General features: G+C 36.9%; 1 protein-coding gene across 1 annotated transcript in view; it reads right to left on the bottom strand.

Moving 5' to 3' along the window:
* The window catches only part of VWA8 (von Willebrand factor A domain containing 8), a 183,247-nt gene that overhangs the window by 54,618 nt on the left and 106,924 nt on the right, over nucleotides 1–21,705 (bottom strand). The window contains exons 26-29 of the mRNA XM_068182240.1: nucleotides 16,651–16,802; nucleotides 8,134–8,242; nucleotides 7,559–7,697; nucleotides 5,642–5,844 (exon numbers count right to left, since the gene is read on the bottom strand). Of these exons, the coding sequence (XP_068038341.1) occupies nucleotides 5,642–5,844; nucleotides 7,559–7,697; nucleotides 8,134–8,242; nucleotides 16,651–16,802 (603 nt within the window). The remainder of the gene's footprint in view (nucleotides 1–5,641; nucleotides 5,845–7,558; nucleotides 7,698–8,133; nucleotides 8,243–16,650; nucleotides 16,803–21,705) is intronic.

Raw genomic sequence — 21,705 nt, 5'->3', positions numbered from 1 at the left:
TCTGCAAGGACGTTAGGTTCTGCAAGGACTTACTAAAAGTAAACTGCCTACGTACAACATGTGCAATAACGCACAATCGATGTTAAGGAAGTAAAACATAAATTCCAAAGAATTCCCCTAAATAAAACAAATATGAACAATCTGAGTCACAGCAGTTTTGTTCTATTTGGGTACTCTTCATACTTTCACTAGAAATATTTGTGAGAGTTAACTTTAATAATGACAGTAATTTGAAGCTAAATATGGTAAAGTATTTAAAATATTATCATGTTATTTGGAGCATTTGGGAATTTCAGTTCAAGTTCAATATTTCTAAAAAAAGAAGCTTGCTTATGTATTACAAACTAAAATTATAGAAATGTGATTTAGGAAAAAAAAATAGGTCATTTGCTTTGGATTTTGGTTTCTGCCATATTTCATTTATACAATTCTGAAATAGCATTAGCCTTCCACATGAGATAAAGAACACATACGAATCAACTACATTCTTCTACTTAGTGTTAAATTTATGAGAGCAGTTGGTAGTATAAAAAGCTTCTCTACTCCACCCCTTTTGATGTTAATGGTTTCCTTCTGTGTGAAGTGACTGATGTATATTCTGTCTGTGTTTAAGAATAGATTTTTGCGTCACTTGTGAACACATCCAAGAGTAGCTCTGGCAACTCTTCAAGTGGGCTGGGAGAAGATGTTGGTGTGCAATTGTGCTCTGTTTGTTCTTGACTGGGAGAAAAGTAACCTTTGAGCAACCTCCTGACCCCAGTGTCTGGAATTCCAAACTCCGGACAGATGCAATAACCAATCTTGTGAAGTGGTGTGCCTTTATTTTTAGTTACTGCAAAGTTTCCCTTTCCTTACTGCTGTTTTTATTTTAGCCAGCATTTTCCTCTAAAAAGTTCTTAAACCAAACAGGGCTGTGACTTCATTTTGCTGGTATGGGAAGTTGTTCCTTATGGTTTTGCAGACAGAGGAGAGAGCTTGGGGAAGTTTCAGAGTGGGACAGTGCAAATAACTCAATTTAACATTCTTGTATTCTTCTCCCCAAACTCATTGTCAGTTTTGATCTGTTCTGTGCTCAATGCTCATGTCTTCAGCAAGCAAGCTTGCATACATAGTCTGCTTCAGACTGAGGCTGATCCTTAGCTGGGCAGGGTTATCACACATCCTCTTGCCTCCTGTCCCACCTTTTCTATTAAAGCTACTCAAGGATTCCTTGAGTGATAGAAACATAACAACTCTGAAACTGTAAATATAGCAACAGATACAAACATTAACACACTGTTCATCAGGTTCAATTAGAAAAAAGCTGTGCAAAAATTTATGGCTTGAGGTTCAAACCATCACATCTTCAGAGGTAGGGGAATGTTTGCAAGTAGATTACTGGTGTTCTAATTAATGCAAGTGGTGTCTTCCGGATGGTTTGGGAGACTGTATTCAAGATTTCAGTGAACTGAGAACAACAAATAGCGGTATAAGCTTTGTGCTTACGGAAAATGAGCCTTATCCTATTCTACAGAAGGTGCACACATTTCTATATAAGCAGACCTTTACTATAAGGTGTACTCATAGAAAAGGAAAGTCTTATATAATATTAAAAAAATAACTATTTTTTAAAGAAAATAAGAAAATACAGCCTTTGTTCTGAAGACATACATCAGAATATCCTGGGGGCTAGAGGTTACAGGAGTTACTACTACTATGTTACTGGTACTTTCATATTCAGATTCTCACTTGTGCTTCAGGCCAGATCACAAACTGTTAAAATAAGTCCTTTAAAAAATGGTTACCATCTCCTACATGTGGTGAGTGAGGTGGATCTCTGTGTGAGTTTCTGTGCCACAGACTCTCACTCCCTTGTCATCAGAGAGCTTTGACAGAACTGCAGCAGCACGTGGGACAGGGAAAAGCATTTCCTTCCCCCCCACCCCACTTCCTGACCAAGAAAGATAAAAGCAGACTTAAAGGATGCCAGAAGGACACTGCCTAAACAAAGCTTGTTGTGGTCCCTGAGGTAGCCTGTAGGTTACTCTGTTTGTCCAGTTGTAGCCTTTCAACACAGTAAAGTGCTTGTAAAAAAATCCCGGAAGTGTGCTGTTAATTTATGAGCAAATCAATTCTCCATGCACAGTTTGCTCCTACAACCCCATCGAAAATCATGCATAAAAGTTATCAAACCTCTTTTTTGTCTGTACTTGTTCTCCTTCTGAGCAGTAGATGTGAGAGATGCAGAAAGAAAAGCACATACAGAGAGCACAAAGCTTTAGCAGGAAATAAGAGTAGGCCCTGAAGTACTTGTGGGGAGGACAGATGGCAGAGGCATTGCTGCTTTGAAAAGATGAACGCAATTCCCATCTTACAAAGAAGTTACTTGAGATTTCTGCAGAGTCCTTTCAAAGTCTATGAGTTTAGTCTGAACAAAAAGATAGAGTCAAAACAGCTTGAACTCACTGAGACCAATGGCCACCGTGAGGAATAAAATCATCTACCCTTTCTTCCAAGAAGATGTAAATGTGGCTTAAAATCAGATACATCTCCCACTTCTGCCATTAAGTTAAATCTCTGAGGAGTTTACTTTCAGTAAATTTTTATTTAAAAGGACAGGAAGAAATGGCGATTTTTCATTTTATTTCACTGGAGGGCTCTACTTAATCTAGATGGATGTCATGTGGGAACAAGATAAAACCTACAAGCTTATTTGAAGAGCCACAATATCATTTTTTCCAATAAATTTATCATCCATTTAAAATTGTTCTTTTTTACAACTTAGTCAGAAACAATTATCTACAAAGACCTTTATTAAAAGGAAAAAAAAGAAAAAGCTGCTTTTGGTATTGTCTTAATTAATGGGTGACATTGATTATTATGAAATAGCAGCTGTCAAGTGGCTACTTTATTTAATAGATGCAAATTATTTCTTTTACAAATATTGTTAGTACTTCTTAGTCTTTTTGCAACTAAACACAGATGAATCTCTAAAGCATCAAATATGTTATTTATATTATTTGTTTTCCTTGCTTTGTTTGATTCACCCTGGCACAACTAGCTAACTCTTGTAGCCTTGCTCAAAATGCAGATGTGCCACTAATCTACTTTTCTTAACAGGTAAATGCTGTAAGTTTTGAGTTTATGCCTGCCCATGATCTTAGTACACCTAAAATGTAGGCACCTTGATTATATGTCAAGCCTTTTTCTGTAGCCAGTGGAGAGAGCAACTTCCAGAGGGCAATTAAACATGTTCTACTTTAGCTGAGATGAAATGCTCTTCAGGCCACCTCTGTTCTCACAGCAAATACAGAAGGTACTTGCCTGATTATCTTAGGCCATATGCTTACCTGCTAACATCAGTAATCATGGATTAAATTTCATACACAGTAACATCCACCTTATTTCACAGGTGCACAGAGCACACGATTTTTCCATGGCTTCACTGCAGGAAGAGTTAGGAATAAAACCTAAACTCTATGTAGAAAAATTATACTGCTTGAGAATCCCTCTTGTGATTCAGTGGGAGCTAGAGATCCTAACACTTGAACCCCAACATAAGGAAGGATAGCAGTGGCTATGAAGACTACAACAGCAGCACTTGTCTAACCTTTGTTTTAATGCCTCACTTAAGAACCAATCCCAAATAAATTACCAATGTAGTCCATGGATATGAACATGCAGTATACAAGAGAATAATCTTCCTTCTTTTTTATTTTCTAAGTTGCTTTCTTAAGTTGTCAAGAAGTCTAAAACTACTTTTGAATGGTGTCCTAAGAATAGGAGTTTTTGCAAACAAGTTTGTAATTAAATGAAACATATTTTCACAAACAGTGAATAAGACCTTAATGGTAAAAATATCTATAAAGTTCTAAGATAATGCAAAACATTCAGAATATTGTAATTCTGTATTATTTTCCAGTTTAAAATAGGCTTTTCTATAGACAAGATGTAGCACTGTAGACCTGTAGCACTTGCCAAGAAAGACAAGTCTGAAACTGGCAATATTTAAGCTTTATTAGAGAAAAACATGAGGTTATAGCATGACTGCAGTCATCTGGAAAGGTACACTGAACTACCACAGTCTCTCCATGTCACAAATTTTATTTCAGAGTCTGAAAAATATATCTATCATACCACTGCTAAAAGGTGTATTCCATAAGGACAGCCAAAACCAGACTCTGAGATAACTACCTAAAGCTTCACGGAAGAACCTTCATTTTTGACACCAGATGCTACTGTCATTTGGTTAAAAAAAATGGTAGGAATTTTGGAGATTTGGAATGCAAAGGATATTGCTGGCTTTATATTAAAAAGTGTGAGACGTTCTAAATACACATTCTTAGATACAAGACGGACTGCCATCTGTTTTAGTTTCCTGCATCAACTTCTCCAAAGAAAGCCAAGAATTATTTAGAACCAAAAAAAGTGCTACGTGCACCTCAAAATAGCCCAAATGGTATTTCTATAGCTATTCAACAAGCAGGTAACCTCAGAATCATACTGTTTCCAGTTTGCATTGGAAAGTATCCAATAGGCAGCTGCACCTGCATAGGTAGTTCTACCAAAGGCACAAAAATTGTGTTTCTCAGAAGGCACTGAACTTAACAACAGCATCTGACACCAGATAGTGGCAGCAACACTTGACAAATGTTCCTGGTAGTGGCAGCAACACTTGACAAATGTTCCTGGAACAATAGCGTTGCAGAAACACTAGAAATGACTGAAAACTATTAACACTCCAACTCTATGTAGGAAAAGTTCTTCTAGGTTGAAGTCTCTCACTTACTGAAACATTGACAGAAGAAATTCAAAGGAAAGAAAAAAAAGCCAACAATAATGACTGATTTAATGCCCATGTCAAACCACAGCGAGTGCTAGGTAGCCTAATAAACTATTTTTAACGTTAAAAAATGAACAGCAGCAGCAGGTATATATTGTTGCCTCTTCTCACTCCTGGGCAAAGAAATTTTGAATTGGAAATGTTACAATCAGCTCACAGATAGTAAGGAAAAGTGCAAATTATACAACAGTTGTCTTTAAAAAAGCATTTGAGTCAAACCAACACTGAAACAGTTAGTGGTTCTCAATTTGCATTGTGGATGTCAAGGCTTACTTACTCTTCCTTCTAGTCTCAACACTTTACAGGTTACAGAAGAAGAATTTACAAAACAGAAGAAGGATTTACAAAAAAATATGGAGCAAATACAAGCAACATTTTACTTGGTGACTCAGAAAATGTGTCTTTTATATACTAGTTGAAAAGTAAAAGGGGGACAAGATTGGAGCAGAACTTAAGTTCACATAAAACACTTTGTACTTTGCAAACAGTATATGCTGTTTGACTGAGACTCCTGAACTTGGCCCACTCTCCCCCCTTCTCCCATAAGCCCAATCTCCCTCTATCAGTAAGAGAAGATAAGCAGGTAGAACTCAGCTTCAAGAATGGAAGAGAACATTGTCCAGCTAGAGTGCAAGAGGAAAATCTCCATTTAAAAACTAAAGCTGAAGGCAACTCCCAAGCTAAAAGTACAGTCAAAGAGAGAACATTCAGCAGGAGGTAGCCTTGTCCAGTCTATAGAGGTGGAGTCCGCAGTGACATACTCTCATGATACTGCTTTGCTCATGACTAAGCATTTAGCTGGGATTAAATTTTTTTTACCTCCTCTTCATGTAGAACCACTTGACCTTTAAGTGGATTTCCCAGTGGTGCTGCAGTCACAAAAGGTTGCCAGACACTTCCAACTGTTCTTGGGAAGAGGTCATAAAGATCCACAAAGTATCCAGTCTTACTAGAAATGTTCATGAAGTACAAGGAAACAGGATTGCATGTAGTAACATAAAGAACATTTTTATGTTCCTCTTCTGAAATAAGAAAACAAAATAGTGAAAGGCTACTGACATTGTGCATTTCTCTTCTGGAAACAGATTATGTCATAAACTTGGCAGATGTTATAGCAAAAAGAACTGAAAAATTACCACTCCCACAAGGGAGATAAATAGAGATGATCTCTGGTTATTAACTAAATGTTAACAGGCAGAACCTTGCCACAACACTATTAACTCTAAACAAGTAGTCCAAGACACATTTGTGTAGGCATGACTGCAGTGTCTGCCAGATGCTAGTATGTTCATCTGATTTTGCTGGTTTATAATCTTGTTTCTTCTTCTTTCTCTAGCCTATCCTCCCTTTAAATTCGTGTATTTAATAATTAAACATAGTACATTGTACAAACATTGTACAGAACTTTTCAGATAAACCACCTTCCTGAATAATTTCAGACAATTCTTGAAACCAATAAAAAGCTACCTAATTTCTGTTTTGCTTCCATGAAAGTCTGCTAATGTATTTGCAAATTGGACTGCAAGTAGAAATAGCAGCATTCCAGTATTGATCATTAAAGATCTGTATATAATACATAATAATGTTCAGACTGATGCCTTGGAATGGCTACCTAGAACAGAGGATTGACAGAGTTAGAGAACAAAGTGAGTATTTATTAAAAGCCTTTAACAGATACACCTTGGGCAGTGCAAAAGCTTTGCAGAGGCAACACCCAAGACGGACAATGGTCACGAGATTTTTGGGCAGATATGCTTTGTCTATTTACATATCAGAGGCTAATTGTCCAATTACAACTTCAGGGAATGAAGTCACATTCCCCCAGTCTGCTCCCCCTCATACACTTTTATCTATACTTTTCAGGGCCTGAGGCTGTGAGGGTGACCTTGGTTCCAGGCCTGGAAGGATTGTTTTGTCTGACCAAAATGTGATGAGAGCTTATTAGCACTTTGTATGGAGTTCAGAGTTATACACTAATGCAATACAGGACTGAAAATTATAAAAGCTAAAACTTAAGGCAGCAAGACATGCTTAATGATGAACCCTAAAAATATTTATGAATATTCCCAATGGTGCAATTCCCTCTGGGACATAAGCTGTAGAGGTAACTAAAGCAGATTTGGTGCAGTGAGAAAGAATCAGTATGAGCACAGAGGAAAGAAGCACAGCACTCTCCAAGTTAAAAGATTTCTATTAAACTAAATTGAGAGAGGAAAAGTTAAAGAATTGTTTTTGTCAAGTAATGCAGTGTTGAACACACAAATTTAACAAACAAAAATTGCAAAAAATTTGCAATTTTGTGGCTGTGTTCTATTTTAATTACACATCATTTTCTTAGTCTGAGAAAGGATTCATATCCTTACAATGACCACAATGACTCAGTGAAATTATGCACTGATTATTTTTATATTTCACCTACTATTAAAAAAAATAGTGGAAAAAGGTAAGTTATTATTCCTATAGTTCACTCCCATACTCTTTAATTCTCATATTACAATTCCTAGTATTATTCCTATACTCTTACTGCAAGTGTATCTAGAAACACACACTACTGTAAATGCACTGGAGTGCTGTTACTACACTTGAAATCGCTCATATTGCCCTTTTATATTCTGCCACTGGCTACTGGCAAGCACTTACGAAGTTAACAGCCCAGTCCTTCCTCATCTCCAGGACATGTCACCTCTTTGTAATGTTGCAGATCATTAAAAAAGTCAGTAGCTTTTCTTACTGTACCTTTTGTTACCGTGATGTCGCAAACTAAGTTAATTTCATCTAGAGGCAGTGTCCAAAAAGCAAGTTCTTCCGTGAAACTGATGGACCTGGATTCATGTCGCTCCAGTGGAAAGCCTTGAATATTTAAGTACACAGGGCCCTAAAACAAATAATAACCATGAGGGCTTCCTAAAATATACCACTCCGCTTTCTTTATGAGAATACAGGCGTCTTCTTAATGCTGTAATACTATTTACAATAAATAACTGCTAAATAATTTTATATTTATTACTAAACAAAACAAAGGGAAAAGGAAATGCCTTTTTCTATAAACTCTCTGAATGTCCACACTACCATTTCCGTTACAGTATAGAAACCTCGTGCCTCTCCTCTTCAGTCTTTTCATGGTTTGGAACCATTATCACTTAGTAGCACGAGGAGATATAATGTACTGATGAAACACAGTTTATACAAGGAAAATACCATGCCTTGTACACACTCTTGTTCCTGAAGAAATTAATCACATTTTAGATTCATCACAACCCAATATCTAAAAACAGTATTATATGTATAAAAAAATAATTTAAAAGACAAACCTTTACATCTATTTTTTGAGTTTCTGATGGACACAGCATTTTCTTTTGTGCATTTCCTGGCTGATCAACCTTCCAGTAGCCCATAAACTTATGATCTGGTAATGGCAGTCTGTCAAACAAGGTAGGAACAAATCAATTTTTACATTTATTTACCAGTAAGTGTTATGCAATAAATAATTTAGACAACTGCATTTTTCCAACAAAATGTATCTGAAGACTCTCTTGTAGAAAGTGTTTCCTTGCTAAAATATTTAATTCCTTTTTACATTTTTAGATCACAAAAAATTTAGCCTTCTGGACTACTAATACATACAATCTAAGCAGTATCATAAAAGAAGCAGCAATATATATAATATGACCTCAAAAGGAAAAGTTTTCCAGCCTGAATTATGTGAGCTATATCCAGATCATGAAAAATGGCAAAGGAATACAGACATGAGAGGATCCCTTTGCCTTCTGGACAGTACAATCTACAGAAAGGATGGGGACATCTTCAAAAGCCACATTTTCTTGCCTTGGTCTAATTTCCTCATTTCTGTATCTTTTATCTAAGGAAGAAATATGTGGACCACAGCAAAACTCATTTATACAGGAAAAGAAAATGCCAATGTGTGACATCATCGCATCACATCATTTTGCATCACAGCAAAATACAGACAGTGCAATCTTTCTTTCTTTCCTTCTCTTTCTTTCTTTCTTTCTTTCCTCTGAAGTGATTTACAACCACTGAAAGCAGTTTGACTTCATTAATTGGTACAGATAACTTCAAGCTAACGAACTCATAACTGTTGGCTTCTTTTTTTGTGGACCAGTCACTCCTAAAGAGATCTCCTATCAAAACAGCATTCTGTGTTACATGCTGTTGCACATTATTCCACAGCTACAGGAATTGGCAAGAGAATAGAAGACATTCCTTCTCCCAGTTTCTATAAATAACTTCAAAGTCTATTTTAAGGAAGTTCTCTTAGACTGTTCGTTAAAAGTATCTGCTTGTTCTCTTCTGTCCTATCTGATGCTTGCTCCTACTATTACAATTATTTTCCCTCTCCTCACCAAGCAATCTGGCACTTTTAGATATTAGAGGTTTGTTTAATTTCTTCTCTATATTATTTTCAGAATAAGAAGGGATCTCAAATAAAAAAAAAATCACTTGGACTATATATAAAACTTAACAGAATTTTAGTTTTATTTTATTTTCCCCCTAAGAACTTATGGGAAAAGTCAGGGGATGAATACAGATATCCCTTAATTTTTGCTACTCATTCAGGAAAGATGTCTTAACATTTCTTAATGATATATTGATACCAAACCTCAAGCAACCAGAAGCCAGAAGTTGCAGGCATTCACTCAGCCTCCATCACCATTCTGTGTTTGAACCATCTGCCATGGCAGACGGCCAAAGACACCGTTTTGCAAACAGAAAATGGTTTGGATGCTATTGATCATTGATGCTCACAGATAAATAAATGGCCAGCTGCCAGCAATGTGCCACTGGGGCATGTAATGAGGAAAGAGTATCTCATTAATTCCCTCTCTCAGTCAAAGAAACAGGAGAGTCTTCATTGCCTGTTTGTTGCCTGACTAAAAATATCAATAGATATCAATGTTTGCAGAGTGATTAATTTTGCATTTTTCTTCACTTCAGTCTGCATTTTTCCAGTCTTACACCTAGCTAGTATAGCCAAAATTCTTCCCAAATGAAGAAGAGAAATTAAGCCAGATTTAAAAAAATAAAACAAAACAAAAAAACCACAAGTACATGGGGTTGTGTTTTTACATGGCAAATGACAACATTCAACACCATTAGGAAAAAACATTCATGATGCAGTATTTCAACATATACAAAATTCTTAGATACATTTATTCATGTAACCAGAAAAACAGGCAAACGGTCAAACCACTAGACTAAATGTCAGTTTATATGTCTATGAAATAGAATTTTACTTCACGCTTCCATTTGGGTTTCTAAACGATTTGTTGGCAAAGCATTGTTTATGTCTTGTGTGCAAAAACACCCTAGAGAATTCTTTTTGCTCTGTGACTCTGAGTAGCATAATCTCTGATATGCCTATAATCAGCAATAGTTATTTCCCATTAGCTCAGTGGAACATCAGCTCTCACAAGGATTTGGACTTTAGTTTTAATTCCTTACACATTACTCCCATGGACAACATCCCAGAAATCAAGAACTTTACTAATGATCATGAATAACTATTAAAATTTGAAACAAAACATATGTTAATAACCACCTCTAACCAAATACCCTGCTTTTTATAGCAACAGAATTACAGATTTCATTCCCAAATAAACATTTCCACTCTGTTTCAGCTTTCTGGAGATTTTCTTTGCTAACAGTTTCTCTCTTCCCTCAGGAAAACTGATTTCCTTCTCCTAGATTTTTGAGGTTTTGTTCTCTTCCCTGTTTCTGAATGATTTTGTTTCTCTGAGGCAGCAGAGCTAGTCACATAAATAGCAAAGAGGAGGGAAATGTAGATCTCAATTTCAGAATAATGCAGAAAGCAGAGTTCACAATACAAAGCTCTTTGTCAAGAGTAATAGGGATCTCATTCTTCCAGGGCCTGGCAATTTTTTTTTCTTTGCTGTCCCACTGCTCTCTCATGTAAATCCAGTCTAAGAAAGACTGAGTATTGAAGAAGCTGGTGGCATTAATGTCTTAAAATCAGTCTGCTTCCTGAATGACTTTCAGGAGGGAGTGAGGGTGCAGAACAACTGGAACAACATATCCACACAAAAAATGTGTATACATCTTAACAGCCTTCCCCTAGTGACTACATATGATACACATCAAAGTAAGGAGATTACCTTCTTTTCCCAGGACCTATAACAATGAAATTCTAAAAATAACTTGAAGTGACAAGACTAGTAAAAACTTCTCTAGATGCTCCTGCCACATGGCTGTATTTCAAATTAATTAACCAAATAGCATTTACATAAGAGGCAGATAGAATACATGGAAATGTCAACACTGGCAAAAATCTGTAAGGCAAAGAGATCTGATAAGTATAAAAAGTGCAGCGTCTGAGTAAGAATGGTACTAAAACTTCACTGGTCTCTCCAAGCTGGGGTGTAAAGAGCAATCCATGATTTTTGCCTTCGTCAAAAGCTAGAAGGGTTTCTAGAATAGAAAAGCTACAGGTAGACTGCATTAATCTTGTAAGAAATCCACGATTTAAGAGTAATTTCTAAGGAATTATTCTGGATCAGTTCTTTGATTATGGATATGTCAAAGCCTGTTGCTTAAGGAAAATTCAAAATTGTTTTTCTGTATATTCACCCTTAATTTTAGGTGCCAGTATTCTGCATGATTATTGCTGTCCATGAAATGTATATATAGGCAGGGTTCAGAAAAGTGATTTTATGAGACCTACAGCTGATGGGGCAATTCTACAAGAAATTACTGTTTAGCCTGAATTTCTGCATGCACAGCCATCAGAGGGGAAATGATCTGTCAAAACATAATTCTCTTGTGCTACCAGAAAACCTTTCAAAGTAACACCTATAGAACACAATTTCTTTCCATTTTGTATTTTTGATTTAAGAAAATAAATTCATTTTACGTTATTTTAAAAAGTGATCAAAACCCAAAAAACCTAAATCACCAAACAACTGTGTTAAAAAAGTCAACAGAACCTGCTTTATAAAGTTATTTGTTTAGATTTCAGAGAACATACTAAAAGATGGATATGAATGTTGTAAAACTGCAGCTCCACTGAAAGTAAATTCTTCACTGTCAGGCATCGTATTAGTACAGCTGTGGAGATGAACTATGACATACAAAATACAACAAAGCTGCTTAATATATGATCTTGTAAACCAGCTCAGTGCTGGCACAGAACGTATTATTCAAGACCTCCAGTAACAGCCTGTGCTGCATCTAGCTGAAAAGATTTCCATCCCACGTAACCTTTTTGGACGTAAGTAAGATACAGCTTGAAATCAGGAGAATTCCTTGCCAACCAGCTCTCCATAATTTATCCAAACATATTTTGATTTGAAGACATTCAGTAGACATTCTGAAGTAGACATTCAGAACAATTGTATGGTAAAACTCCTGTTCCCTGACAATTCCCCTTCCTCAACTAGCTCTGCAACACACAGGGTTGACAACAGATGATATGAGACATATCCAATAATTAACTACAGATTACCCAGGAAAAAAAAGCGAAAGAAGAGTCTCAAGTGAAAAACAAAGCTGCTAAAATATACGTATTTACATTACATATAAAAAACCCAGTTCATACAAAACAAATATTGAATTTATAGGAAACACCTGGAAGTGAATAGTGACAGGAGGAAAAATACAGAATGGCAATTTCATCAAGGATAAATGTCAGAATTAGGATTAAATGCTATTTTACCTAGAAATTGCAGATGGTCTGAACTGTGCACCAAAATGGCAGATTAACGTGAATTTAGAAAAACATGACATAACAGATGTCAATGGGAAAAACAAAATGCAATTGTACACATAAAGAAAGATAACGAGTTAGTACCATGAATAATTCATTTTACCTACTATGTCTTGGCAAACCCTCATAGACAATCCATCTGCTTTACATACAATACTGATAAAAATTATAAACTAGTGGACAGGTGGTACCAGGAGAGACAGACAGTACTTTAACACCTGACAATACTGAACATGTCAGAGCCTTGAAGAATGGTTATCCTACCTGGAAAAAAATGACAACTGACGAAAGCAAAAAGACCAAGTGATGCATTCCTTTATTAGTCTAATATATGATATTCATTTTGCTAATAAGAAAATTAGTATCAACAAATTAATTTCTCTCTTGAAAAAACAACTATTGCAAGAATCCTTCTGTAAATGATCATTATAGACCATCTAATCTTCCCTTCCAAGACTAGGCATATTAATTCCAGAATTTAATCTAAAATTCCCGTAAGGGTCACTGCAAGCATCTGTTCAATTTCCCCTGGATTTCAGCAATTTCAGCTGGATACATACCTAAATAATTCTTCTACTGAGACCCTGTATTTTAGTGTGTTGCTTGTGTGTCTCATGTTTTTTTTTTTCTAGATTTACAGCAGTTATGTTGCAACAGCAATTTAAATAATTCTGATTTATGCAAGTTTGTTTTTCTTTTTATTCAGTAATAGGTGGTAGACTTCTCCAAAGCTTATTAAAATAAGAATCCACAAATCATTTGATCCAAGACATGCCAGAGAGCACCTGTGTAAAGGAGTCAGCATTTCACTACAACAATTTTCCTGCCCTAGAACCTCCTGGAAATGCTTCTATATCACAAAATTTAATTGTTCAGGATTTGTATTCTTATACAATAATTTTACTGTTGTATGACTAACATCCTCAGGAAAAATTGATTTGGACTGTTACCTCAGTTTTCATGTTACTCAATAGAATTGCTGAATAATTTATTATGATAGCTAGTAAGTCTTTAAAGTCTACCAAAAAAAGACTGGGGAACAACAGTCATCTATGAGTAGATGCTGTTGTCGCTAGAACAACATAGAAATCACACCTAGAAATCACACCTTCAGACTGCCAGCTTGTGAGAGCCTAGAAGCAGGTAGGAAAACGAGCTTAAAACAGAAAGTGATCTTGACATGTCACAAAACCAATCTGAAAAAACTCAATACAGTAGGAAAAATGTAAGCGTGAAGAAAGTTGATCACATAAAGTGAAGATGGGGCAAGTGCTATGGAGGGTTTTGCAAAAAGGATGTAGAGATTTATGTTTAGAAAACCAGAGTTGGTTTTAAAATGTCGATACATTTCTATTCTATACTCTCATACTACTGTACTTGGCTTCAGCAAAAATGAACTTGACCAGTTTCACACCCAATACTTAACGATGGACACACATCAAGTGAAGACAAGGAGCATAAAAGAAAAATAAAACTAACCAGAGGCCTTAATAACAGGAAAGATTGAGAAGTGACTTTCTAGTGCCAAGGCTATTTAGAAACAAGACTGACTTGCCTTCGGAGGTTATAGAACTTCATCTCTGAAGGTCTTCAGGCATGAATCATGAAATAATTAGATAAGGTTTTAGAAAAACCTGCATCTTTTCTGAAGGAAGTGGGCCGGACAAGATTAACATCATTAAATTATTCTCAGATTCATGGAAAACAATAGAGAGATCAGTACTCCAGTATCTTTTCTGCAGCAGTCCAAACAACATAGACCCAATTACCTCAATGTGTCTGTCCATCATGGGAGATTGCAATTTGGGCTGGAACAGATTTGGAGAGATTATCTCAATGTTCTTTAATCTCAAAACAGAATCAACTGTGCCTAAACATGAAAGATGTAGCTGTAATTCAAGGTGATCTACCTGTGGAACTTACAAGCTCCATAGGAGTGAATCTCATGACAAAATCAAGTTTGTCTTACAATGGAAGGGTAAGAATCTGAAATACCAGCTGTAGTGGATGAGAGTGAGGGATTGAGACCAAGACAGGTAGGCTGGACAGATCATCAAAGCCAAGTGCTCAGCTCAGCACCGTGAGATCTAAGAAAAAGTTTTTATCAGCTGTGTGTGAACTGCTGCTGTAGTTGCTCCTCCCCTGGGCCTTCAGTGTACAAATTAGATGCTCACAGCTGCCTGTCTAGTGGAGTTTTTGGTGAGTATCTTGTGGGGATCTTGTAAGTCTGTCATCCTTGGTGTAACCTGTCCTAGAAAACCTCAGTGATCAATTCAAAATGATCAGTTGATTATCTTCAATTCAATATAATTACATTTTTCTCTTCTATTCTCACTTCTAGACTGAGCAGTCCCCAGTTATAGCAATTTTTCTGTTATGTTTCCTAAACCTGATTGTCTCATTACTAAAGAATCCTCTCCCACATCTAATACTTCTAAAATTATACAAAGACCAAATTTCTCAAAAACTATGACAAATATTGTAATTCATTGAAATAGAAATTACCAAGTGATGTTCAGCAAAGAAATTATGGCAAGACTTTCAAGTGTGTTCTGTCAATTTGACAGAATTTTTCATTGCTCAATTACTAGCTCCCCAGGCATGTAATAGTCCTGTCATCAAAATTAAAAGGTCCACCATAGGCACTACTCTGCCAATCTTTTTTAATAATTATATGTAGAATATTAGATATGATAACAGTGGTGTTGCAGCAGAAGGAACCTACACACAATAGCACAGAATGCATAAGGCTGGAAATGACCACAGTGGTCATCTGCTCCAACCTCCCTGCTCAAGCAGGGTCACTCGGAACACGTGGCACAGAGTTGCATCCAAAGGTTCTTGAATATCTCCAGTAAGAGACACTCCACAACCTGTCTGGGCAATTTGTTCAGTGTTCACTCACCTGCACCAGAATCACTATCAATACATCATGCCATAAAAATCAGTCCCTCCTTAGCAAATATAAAGTATGTATGTCATATGGCAAGCTCAATTTTCCATATATCCATAAAGCTTTCTCTGTGAAAGGGAAATATTTGTTTCTTCATAAATAAATTATGTATTAGAGCTCAAGACAGAGTAAGTTTTCTAATTGTTTTTTAATATGATCTACTTAAGCCTGTTCTCTGTGAATTTTGGAAGAATGTATTACATTTGTTTCACAGAATCACAGAATAGTTTGGGCTGTAAAGGACCTTAACGATCACATGGTTTCAGCCCTCCCTGCCATGGGAAGGGACACCTTCCACTAGACAAGGCTGCTCAAAGCCCTGCCCAACACTTGCAGTGGCCTTGAACACTTGCAGGAAGGGGGCATCCCTGAGTGACCTGTTCCAGTGACTCACCACCCTCACAGTAAAGATTTTTTTCCTAATATCTCATCTAAACATACCCCCTTTCAGTTTAAAGCCATTGTCCCTTGTTCTGTCAATAAAGGCCCTTGTAAAAAGTATCTCTCCAGCTTTCTGGTAAGGCCCCTTCAGAGAGTGGGGGATGGCATGAAGATGGGAGGGCATTACTACGTAATGCAGCTGGTTTGATTCTAACTTCTGCAAAAGAAGTATAAGGTGCAATATGTTAAATAGTAATATAATTAAAGAATAACAGTGAGTTACAGACACATACAAAAGTTGTTCTTGGAGCTTACACACACTGCTCCATTCAGGTGAAATACTTTTGTAGAGCCCTCTGTGAGCATCAAAGACAAAACCCAGCTACCACTGAAGACAGCTTTTTTTCCTGCAGACTTAGGTGGTAAGTAAGAGGACAGAAGTGTATTGCAATTGAATTAAAAACACAGGAGAAGAAACAAGTATTTCCCTTTATTAAGACATACCTGTTTACCTTACAAGCTATTAATATGTACATGGATGTAACAGATTAAATATTAATAATAAGCAAATACTCGATCATGAAGTAATTTCTATTGTTGTAACTTATTTGAAAGATTATAAATTTGAACCAGTAGAGGATTGACTTCCAAGAATTTCAGGTTGTTTTAAAATCAATTAGCAGCAAGATAACACACTTATAAAGCGATCATGAGAAATATGTCTTCTTAATATATATCTTATGTTATTCTTACTCCTTGGCCAGCTGTACATTGGTTGGTTTTGCTCCAATAGGTATCCCATATTTGTGCAAAGCGTTGTATAAAATTTCACGCATTTCATTGTTGTAGGAGTCAAAGTCAAATACATTTCGAACAACATTTGCGAGTCCTTCAGATGGAAATTTCTGTAAAGAAACAGACCGCCAAATTTCTTTTAGCAACTATCTATTAAGTTACAGCACGTCATTATGTACTTCTAAAATGAACAATTGTAACAGTAATTTTGACTGACAGACAAGTTCTGAAGTACTCTTTACTTTTCATTTCCAGGATATCATTTCAAGTCAGAATCAAATTATTGACACTAAACTTGATTTAAACAAAAAAAAAGCATGTGACAATTATTTAATACTAAACACCATTAATGGTTTAAAGAATTACTTTCATTATACACACAACAAGATGGTGTAATCACTGGAGAATATAATTAATAATAGCCTGTATTCTTAAAATTTCCTTTCTGTAAACTATGAAGCTCTGATACAAAGACACTCATTAATATAATTCACTCATACAATTAATTTAAGAATTCTGAGTCTAAATGTTTAATATGGAGAAGCAGATAATACACTGATTAACAAAAACTATTTTAGGTCATGATGGATTTTAGTAGACACAGAAATTCACTTAAGATTCAAAATTTTTTTTCCTTAGGGAAGAATACTAGTTGAAATGTGCTATGTACCTTTAAAAATCCCAAATATTCATCAGACTTTCATTAGTATCTTTAGCAGAAATTAAAGTTTTGTTACTGTAATGGATTGATTATTCTGAATGAGGAATTAAATGGTTGGATGGTTGCATCCAATGGCTCAGTGGTCAATGGCTCAAGGTCCCAATGGAGATGTGTGACAAATGTCTGTCACAAATGTCTACAGGGGTCTGTACTGGGACCAGGACTGTTTATTATCTTCATCAATGACACAGTGGGATTGAGTGCACTCTCAGAAAATTTGCAGATTGATACCAAGTTGACTGATATAGCTAACATGCTTGTGGGATGGAATGCTGTCCAGAGGGACCTAGACAGGTGGAGAAGCGGGACCACAGGAGTTTCATGAGGTTCAACAAGGCTGTGTGCATTTTCCTGCACCTGGGTTGGGGTAACCACTGGTATCAGCACAGGCTAGGGGGATGAACAGATTGAGAGCAGCTCTGACAAGGACTTGTGTGGTGGAAGGTGAGAAATTGGATGTGACCTGGCAATGTGCACTTGCAGTCCAGAAAGCCAAATGTGTCCTGGGCTACACTGAATGCAGCAAAGGTGAGGGAGGGGATTATGCCCCTCTGCTCTGCTATGCTCTGGTGAGACTCCACCTGCAGTGTTGCTTCCAGCTCTGGGGTTCCCAACATAAGACATGGACCTGCTGGATTGAGTCCATAGAAGGGCCTCAAAGATGATCAAAGAGGTGGAGCACCTCTCCTGTGAAGACAGGCAGGGAGAGTTACTCAGCCTGGAGAAAACTCTAAGGAGGCCTTATAACACCTTCCGGTACCTAAGAGAGATGGAGAGGGACTGGAAGGGCACGTAGTGATAGGACAAGGGGGAATGGCTTTAAACAGAAAAAGGGCAGATTTAGATGAGGTATTAGGAAGAAATTCATTACTAAGGGTGGTGAGTCACTGGCATAGGTTGCCCAGAGATGTTGTGGATGCCCTGCTCCTGAAGTGCTCAAGGACAGGTTAGATGGGGCTTTGAGCAACCTAGTCTAGTGAAAGGTGTCCCGTCCCAAAGCAGCAGGGTTAGAACTAGAATATCTTTTAGGTGCTTTCTAGCCAAAACTATTCTAGGATTCAATGAGTTAAAATAAGAGAAATGAAGAATTTTTAATATCACAAAACCACTCAGAGAAACTGATGTCATTGATTAAGAAAGCCACCGAGGTGGAGGATCCCAAGCTGGAGTAGGTATATGCCAAAAGGAGGCAGTGATCTCTGGCTGTGAGAAGTCCACACTGGAGCAGGCTCCTGGCAGGACTTGTGGCCCCTGTGGGGAGAGGAGCCCATGCTGGAGCAGGTTTGCTGGCAGAATTTGTGACCCTGTGGAAGGGCCCCAGGTGGGAGCAGTTCCTGCAGAACTGCAGCCAGTGGGAAAGACTCACAGTAGAGAAGCTCATGGAAGACTGTCTCCTATGGGAGGGCCCCCACACTGGAGCAGGGGAAGTCAGTGAGGAGTCTTCCCTCTGAGGAGAAAGTGGTGGCAGAGACAACATGTGAAGAACTGATCACAGCTCCCATTCCCCATCCTCTTGTGCTGCTGAAGGGGAGGAGGTAGAGAAAGGCAGGAGTGAAGTTGAACTTCGGAATAAGGGAGGAGTAGGGGGAAGGTGTTTTAAGATGTGTGCTTATTTTTCATCTTCCTACTCTGATTTGATTTGCTATAAATTAAACTAATTTCCTCAAGTCAAATGTGTTTTAACTGTGACAATAATTAGTGAGTGATCTCTCCCTGCTTTTATCTTGATCTACAGGCATTTCATTATATTTTCTCTTCCCAGCTGAGGATGGGAGCAACAGAATAGATTTGGTGGGCACCTGGCATCCAGCCAGAGTTAGCCCACCACAAATGTAAATGGAGTACACCAAAAATAAAGAATTTAAAAAAATAATTATCAACTTGCTGTATATTCTGGAACTTTACTGCCTAACTGATTAATTTTATCCTTTTTTGGCAAGAGATGGGAGCGAGAATCTTTCTATTTAAAAATCTCTCACTTTTTCTCCACAGGCGTTTCATTCATATACTAGATTTTTCAGACAAGGATCTAGACACTTCCATCTCAGTATGGCACATATACAGTGATGAACATAAACTTGTGGAGAGGTATTTTAGGAAGTTGTAGTCTTAATTGTTTTTTTCCCCATTAGTGAGCTAGGCTGGTACAGAAAACTTGAAAAACAGACTTAAGGGTCAGAGAGGTTTATAAATGTATTAAAAATAAACATATTTGAATCTTGATTAAAAATTGAAACAGAAGAAAAGAGAAGAATTTCAGAAATGTTTTGACCTATACTCTTAATCAAATATCAACATTAGGAGTTTAATATTTTCCCAACTTTATAAATATCTGATCTCAATATTAAAATACCTGTGACACAAGCTATACTAAAATTAGCTAGTCACTGTGATAGACTAGAATACCACTGCTAAATTAAACTTGTACAAACCTTTTTTTATCTGTGGTGTACATGGCACAGAGTATTTTAGTACTAGTGTTGCTATAAAACCATGTTAAACTGTGTTGTCCTTTTTAAACCTGCCTATGAGGGACCTATTAGAAGTTCTGCATCATTACAGCTTAGCAAAATACAAGTTATTGTGAGATAATATAAAATTGTTCTACAGCCTGTGCCATCCTTGTTACAAGGTCCAGTTCTAACAAAGTAACAAGTACAATAAAACAGGTACTAAACCCATTCTCCCATCATCTATTCTAAGTAAACACTGTATAAACATTTCATATGTAAGGTGAATTGAAATTCTTGTGACCATGTTTAGTAGTGAAAGTTCTAACTTCGATATTTTTAATTGCATCTTGGAGTCAAAAATAGAGAATCATTCTGAAACAACATTTATATGATGAACACTGCATTTTCTCTGTTCTTCTCAGTGCAAAGCACAACCAACACACTGGCCCCAAGCTATCTAATTCACTCACAAACTATGCTTTCACCTCCCTGCACTAGGTACGGCAGAAACCTTGGTCAAGTACTTCAAATAATATCCAGTTTTCCCTAGAAGTCTCCAAGTATGTCTGCAGTTTTCTGTATCACTGCATAACTTCTGTCATCAATACACTTTTCTGCAATGAATTGCCTCAACACTTCCATGCCTCTTGTGTCAGCAGGACATCATAAAAAATTTCCTGAGGTACAACAGATGGCTTCTGGGAACACAAGCCACTTGTACAAAGATCCTCTACTTCAGAAATTAAAAAACAATCACAACTCTTCTGTTTCAACCAGAACAAATCCAATCTCTCTTTAATAACTGGTTGGACAACTTACTGAAGATAGCAAATGACAGTTCACTTAAAGGGAAAAAAAGAAAAATACAAGAAAACAAACAAAAAAAAAAGGTTGAATGTTTGGGGCTTGAATTGAACATCTAAAAAAAAGTCATTTAGTTTCTATTGATTTTTAAAATGAAATTACTAGAGAAAATATTGATCTCTTATCAGTCTGTCTGCTTGTCATTCACTTATCCTTCCCCTTACAACTAACACTTCTGTGTGTACCTTAGATTATTTTCACAACTTAGATTCTTGGCCATTCCTTAAAATAGTAAATAACATAGTTTTTTGCCTTTAAAAATTTTGTATTTTTATTTATATATTGTATGTTTTATTTGACACAGAATTTGACTTGGTGAAAAAGCCATATTTTTTTGGATCTAGCATTCCATGAGGATATATATTGCTACAGTCTGTGTAAAATCTATAAGCAAAATTGCAATTTCCAGTAGAAATCAAGAATCTTAATTCAAATATGCTATACCCATTGAGGTCTACTGTACTTCTACAACTGCCCTGAAAAGAAAGTGATAAATTATCTGGTATTCAGTCTGTAATGAGTCCAGACTTTTTGATTTAGACTTCTACCTTGTGTTCTCACTAATGCTCACTTCCTATGTATCTTGGTGCCTTCAGATAACTGTTCATTCCCCCGTGCTCTTGGTTTCCCCCTGCACCCACCCCCATGTCCTTTACTGAATGTAGCCAGCTCTCTCTGTGCCTCCTCAGCTGGCCTTCAGCAGGGCCAGAAGCACCATGTCTATGGCTCATCCTGAGTGACAGACATATTAATGGATTAACCAGTACTTGTGTCTTTAGTGGGCATCATCTACTGCCAAATGAAACAGCTGAATTCTCCCCCTGCAATTTCAATCAGTTCCTCTCTGTCACATAGCCACTGATTTTGATTAAACCAGCAGAAACCTAATTATCTTTGAAAACTGATAACTGAGATCCGTTGTGACTGGCCAAAAGGGCAAAAGGTTATTAGGCAGCAAAGTGAGAAGGGGATATA

The sequence above is a fragment of the Anomalospiza imberbis genome, chromosome 2, assembly GCF_031753505.1.
Source record: "Anomalospiza imberbis isolate Cuckoo-Finch-1a 21T00152 chromosome 2, ASM3175350v1, whole genome shotgun sequence".
In the NCBI taxonomy this organism is placed as follows: Eukaryota; Metazoa; Chordata; class Aves; order Passeriformes; family Viduidae; genus Anomalospiza; species Anomalospiza imberbis.
The sequence above is the reverse complement of the archived record's forward strand: the minus strand, read 5'-3'. Positions and strand labels throughout refer to the sequence as shown.